Source organism: Zalophus californianus, chromosome 1 (genome assembly GCF_009762305.2).
Source record: "Zalophus californianus isolate mZalCal1 chromosome 1, mZalCal1.pri.v2, whole genome shotgun sequence".
NCBI lineage: Eukaryota > Metazoa > Chordata > Mammalia > Carnivora > Otariidae > Zalophus > Zalophus californianus.
Genome location: NC_045595.1, coordinates 51507573 through 51513226, shown reverse-complemented (window position 1 = coordinate 51513226; position 5654 = coordinate 51507573). Strand labels below are relative to the sequence as shown.

The 5654-nt window shown below is 44.9% G+C and overlaps 1 protein-coding gene across 1 annotated transcript; it reads right to left on the bottom strand.

Annotated features, from left to right (window-relative positions):
- Window positions 1–1833: 1833 nt before the first annotated feature.
- Window positions 1834–4698, bottom strand: JAGN1 (jagunal homolog 1). Its single transcript, XM_027582827.1, has 2 exons — window positions 4464–4698; window positions 1834–2779 (listed from the first exon to the last, which is right to left on the bottom strand). Exons 1-2 carry the CDS (start codon window positions 4550–4552, stop codon window positions 2317–2319), a joined length of 552 nt encoding a protein of 183 aa, XP_027438628.1. The 5' UTR covers window positions 4553–4698; the 3' UTR covers window positions 1834–2316.
- Between the last annotated feature and the right edge of the window lie 956 nt (window positions 4699–5654).

Below are 5654 nucleotides of genomic sequence, written 5' to 3'. Positions count from 1 at the left end.
TCTTGTTTGCTTCAGGGAATACTACAACCATGAGGCAGGAAAAAAATGATTGGAAAAGCAGAATCCCAATAACCCAACAAGAAGAAAACTAAAATAAACCAAATGGCTTTTTTTTTTTTTGCACTGACAGTAATTTCCATAATGGGTCTTCAAAAGCACTCTAAGACTGTAAAGTATCATTCCAATAATCAAAGAAAAGTTTAACTTAAAAAAATTTATTTGCATCCCAATTCTTTAAAAATTAGCAATCTGTGCCTGGTGCACATAATTCCATCACTCACACATTTCCATCTGCTTTTCTTTGCTCTCCAAATTCTACCCCTGCCTCAGTCTAATTCTTTCCTCTGTGCAATACATCCTGTCTTCAGTCTAGAGTAGGACAAGTTACTTCATTCAACAGAGTGCACACTATGCATCAGGTACTGAGCAAGGGGTGAGGAAAAGACATGTCAACAAATAATTCTGTCAATAAGAGGTAAAATAAAAATGTCACACAGGGGATGCCTGGGTGGCTCAGTCGTTAAGCGTCTGCCTTCGGCTCAGGTCATGATCCCAGGGTCCTGGGATCGAGTCCCACATCGGGCTCCCTCGTTGGCGGGAAGCCTGCTCTCCCTCTCCCACTCCCGCTGCTTGTGTTCCTGCTCTCGCTATCTCTGTCTCTGTCAAATAAATAAAATCTTTAAAAAAAAAAGGCACGCGGATTGAAAGAAAGGGAAGCAACCAGAAGGCTCCTGAATCACCATATAAACTGAATCTTGAAGGCTAAGTAATAAAGGCATATAAAGGTCTAAAAGGGGAATTTTAAAACAAACTGGGAAAACATGAAAGTGATACGGGGATTCAGGAGGTTCTATTGACTGAGAGACTGTGAGAGTGTGGGGAGATAATGTAAGACTGGTGTGCACTGAAATCACACCTTGGAAATGTCTGAGAGATTAAGGTATTTTGATTGTTCAAAAAACAATGGCACATAGTAGAGATATGATGATGATCTAGAACTGTGCTTTTGGTATACTCACCTGCACACAGGGATGCAGGAAGAGGTATGGGTGAGGTAGAAGACAAGGAGTTAAGTTTGGGGCACATGGAGTTTGAGATGATAGTCAGGACATGTAGAGGAAGAGGTTTTGCAGTATAAGTACTGCCAGTATCGAAGAGTGACAGTATATACCTAATGTTTATAGAATAAAAGGACTAAAAACAAACAAAAAACAAAAAATGACTAGAACTCTGGAGAGGACAGAGGTCTGTAATTAGAGATCTGGACATCATCCAGGGACAAAAAAGTCAAACGGACAAGAACAAAGGGACACACATCTTTCCTGCAGTAAACATTTACTGTGTCAGACTTTTAGATGTGAAAAGGGGCTTTAGTTCACAGATCTCTTTCCCACTTCCATTTTTAACTTATCTGCTCCATGCCATTAGATACTGTGTTTATTAGTTGTTTCACATGTATATCATCTTTCACCCAGATTACATGCAGGGATACTTTAAAATTCTTTTGGATACCATATTATTGGACACATAAATGACAATTTGTTAACACTGAATGATAAACATGAATATCCTACCAAAAGAAGAGCCCATAACCCAAGCAGGATAAATGAGAATGGACCATTTTACAGGTGGAGAGATTAAATGTATGGCCCGTGGTAGTTTCTGTCAATCAGCCGCAGGGCTGCTACTATGACTTAGGTTCTCTACACCCAGTTCACTTCTCTACTGCTACTTCCAGGTTTCTTGGGAAACTTCTACCTACTTCCTTGTGTCTACGGCCACTCAAGCAACATACCTTTCACAATTTATCAAATTCCAACACCAGGCACAGGGTTGACAAGGTAGTTGTGATTTTATTGAAGTTCTTTTTAATTAAAATGCTTTGCAGTAGAGACCACAGCCTGCAGGGGGAGCCTCCCAAATGTTTCCTGCCTCACCACCTACAGATTGAAGTAGAATTTGATTTATTCCCTATCTCTTTCAGTCTTGACGGCTAAGGGGTAATGGATGGAAGCGGAGAGAATGACCAAGAAGAGGCAAGGATGAGACTCCGTCTTAACGAAAAACCCTGGAGGGCCTCAACTTCAACCAGTTGAAGTTTGCTTTATAGTTGTTGATCACCCAGTTCCAGCCAACCAGGAATAAATTAAATATCGTTTTGCCACCTCAGCTGATGGCAATAGCTTTCCAGAATGTGGGCCTAGTTTGCACTAGCTGCCAAAATCACCAACAATTTCAGAACAGCTCCTCTACCTTCTCACTTGGCTCAACAGGAGGCCCAGGCTTCACCCCACAGAATAGTCCATAAGGCAGGCTTCATTTACGCTTCTTCTCCTGTGTGCTGGTGAACCAAGAGTCTAAGAGCTTCTTGCTGTAGTATAACTGCCAGGCATGCACTTGAACCGCCAGCACCAACACCAGGTACATGACAGAGACGGCAGAAAAACCAAAGAGGAAGCGGTAAGCCTTTCCATGGCGGTAGAGCTGCTGTGCAGCAGGGAACATCTCCATGCTGCCATAAATGAGGGGAGCTATGGAAAAGAGCCCCATGCTGATCATGGAGAGCACCAGGTAGCTAATGTTGTTTCGAGGGAAGGAGAGGAGGCCCAAGAGAGAAGGCACAATGCTCAGCAAATATGGGTATTCCCACTGATAGGGCATGGCCACCTGATCATGTGACAATAGCCTCAGGTGTCCCACGCTCATCTTGGCAACCAGCAGCAGCCATATGACCAGATGCACGTAGATCAGCTTCTTGATTTCATACTTGAGGGTCACACTGTGGGGCAGAGCAGAAGAAGTACCTTTCATTCAAAATTTTCTGACAACCAACTATATGCCAGACAACTATACTGACACTGGGTTACAAACATGAGTAAGATATAGTCCCTGCCTGGATGCTTGGGGACAAGGAACAAACGAAAAACTAAGGGGTGTCTGGGTGGCTCAGTCAGTTAAGCGTCTGACTCTTGATCTCAGCTCAGGTCTTGATCTCAGGGTTGTGAGTTTAAGCCCCACGTTGGGCTCCACACTAAGCATGGAGTCTACTTAAAAAAATAAAAAGAAAAAATAATTAGAAAATGAACTGGAAGAGCTCTAGTAAATATAGGTTGCCAGATATATGAATATCACAGGAAGGAGTAATCAGTTCAGCTTAGGATGGGATGTCTGAGAAGGCTATCTAGAGGACAGGGATATTTGATAGGCTCTGAAGGGTGGGTGGTAATTATCAGAGGTAAGAGCATGCAGGCAAAAAGACATAAGCATTGTATTCCAGGAAAGCAGGTGGTGTGGCAGGAATACTTTGTAGTGGGAAGGGAAGAGCAGAATGTGAAGTTGCAAAGAGTAACTCAGAGCTGTGTTTAGAGAGATGACTTTGATTGCACCATAAGAATATAGCCTATAGGAAGGAGATACTGGCAGCAAGGAAATCAACTCAGGCTGCCCATATTTCCCCAGCTAGAGTAGACTTTATAGCCAAGGCAAGCACACATATTTCTCTCATTATTCTAATTCTCTCACGTCCTAAATGTATTCTCTTCACACCCCTGAGGGCAGTTTCTGCTCTGGACAGTCCTCAAAACACTCGCTTGGGTTGTGATATCCTCTTAGGCAGGGGTCTAAGGATAAGAATGAAATGAAGATCCAAAGAGCTTGTCATTCTTCAAAACTCTGGAAAGATGTGAAAAACATTCTGGGAGAGTTTGATGGATTTAAGGAAAGAAAATCTTTTTTTCAGTATTTTTATTTTAATAATATTCATTATAGAAAATGTGGAAAGGTAGGGGGAAAAAAGCCAGTCACCTGTAGACTTCATGATCCATGAAGGTAGGGACCAGTTGTCTTTTTTAAAGAAACTTTTTTTATTGAAGGTATAACATGCATACAAAGACCAGATCTGTTTTTGCTTACTATTATATCCTCAGTGTCTAGCACAATGCCTGATGGGTAGAAACTCAATAACTATTTGTTGAACGAAGTAGAAATACCCCTTACATGGGAGTGTTCCTAAAATTCATTTTAGGTGAGAAAAGGCTGGACTTTATGCTCCACATTCCCCCAAATGGCCCGAAATACAACAGCTACCATGTATTGGGCAGACCCTTTACACGAATTAGCTAATTCTTCACCAAAACCTAAATAATGGATTGCTCTTCCCTTCACAGACGAGGAAAGTGGGTTTCAATTAAAAATTGGGTTTCCGAGGTCACAGCAAGGCCAGCATCGCTCAAGACTCCAGAGCCTAGGAGGCAGGGACTGGACCCTCCCAAGGCACAGGGCGGATCACCGGGTGGTGCTTATGGGAGCGAAGGGGCTTCCCGAAATTGGGGACAGGGCCTGGGCCGTCACGGAAGGAGGTGCGCGAGGGCCGGCTGGGGTGGGTAAGACCCCGAGGCCAGGCCCGTGTCGCTTTCCAGGCCTTCCGGGCTCTAGGCCTCTGTGCTCCTCGCCTCACTTCATACCTCATCTGGTAGTGCATGGCGACGCGCTCCCGGTGCTGAAAGTCGCTGCCGTCGGTACCGGCCGCTCGCGGGCCTGCCCGAGATGCCATTACCCCCGCCCAGAACCCCAGAGCCCCTCACGCCGACCCACGACCGGGAGTACCGTGCGAGCTGCCTGCACACCCAGTTAACGCAGCCTCAGCTTGCCACCCTAACAAGCGCGAGCGATTTGGTGAGGACAACTTCCGGCCTCTCTGTCTCCGGAGGACGGACTCTGTGGTCATGCCCTCGCGCACGCGCACGAGCACGCTCTCGCGGCCCCGGCCTACGTCTGTCTGTTTCGAGTGCCCGAGAAATTAATCCCTAGGAAATTAATCCCTAGGGATGGCATCTTAGACTGTTGAGCACTTTCGCCTTTTTTTTTTTAATATTTTATTTATTTGACGGAGAGAGACACAGCGAGAGCGGGAACACAAGCAGGGGGAGTGGGAGAGGGAGAAGCAGGCTTCCGGCAGAGCCGGGAGTTGGAGGGGGGCTCGATCCTAGGACCCTGGGATCATGACCTGAACCCAAGGCGGACGTTTAACGACTGAGCCACCCAGGCACCCCGCACTTTCACCTTCTTAAACTCTAATATGAGTTCAAGACACCGCTGTCCCCACTTCACAGATGGGGAAGTGATAATGAAAAGGGTTCTGTAACTCTCAATAGGACACATGATTGACACAGTCTCAAAATATCTCCGCATGGATTACTTAATCATTGCAAAGAGAAAATGGTAACTTTACAGTGGAGAAACCTGGGGTGCACGCCCTTAACAAAGTAATCAAAGTTAACTTGATCAGTAATGAGATAAACTGACATCTGTCTCCTGTTACACTGAAGACACAGCATCACTTCTGTGATATTTCTGCCAAAAATACTTAATTTAACCTGAATCTAATCATGAAGCAATGATAGATAAATTGAAGGACATTCTATAAGATAACTAGACTATTTTAAAAAATGTCAAGGCTATGGGGGTGCCTGGGTAGCCCAGTCTCTTGTTATCTGCTCAGATCTTGATCTCAGGGTGGTGAGTTCAAGCCCCTGCTGGGCACCATGCTGGGTGTGGAGCTTATTTAAAAAATAAAAATGTCAAGGCTATGAAAGAAAAGAAAATTATGGGGCACCTGGGTGGCTCAGTCGGTTAAGTGGCTGCCTTCGGCCCAG

What these genes read in the sequence shown, in the direction of transcription:
- JAGN1 (XM_027582827.1), bottom strand. Translation starts at nt 4,552, where the DNA reads ATGGCATCTCGGGCAGGCCCGCGAGCGGCCGGTACCGACGGCAGCGAC. An exon ending in GCCATGCACTACCAGATGAG is followed by an intron (nt 2,780 to 4,463) that starts GTATGAAGTGAG and finishes TCTGCCCCACAG; the next exon opens with TGTGACCCTCAAGTATGAAA.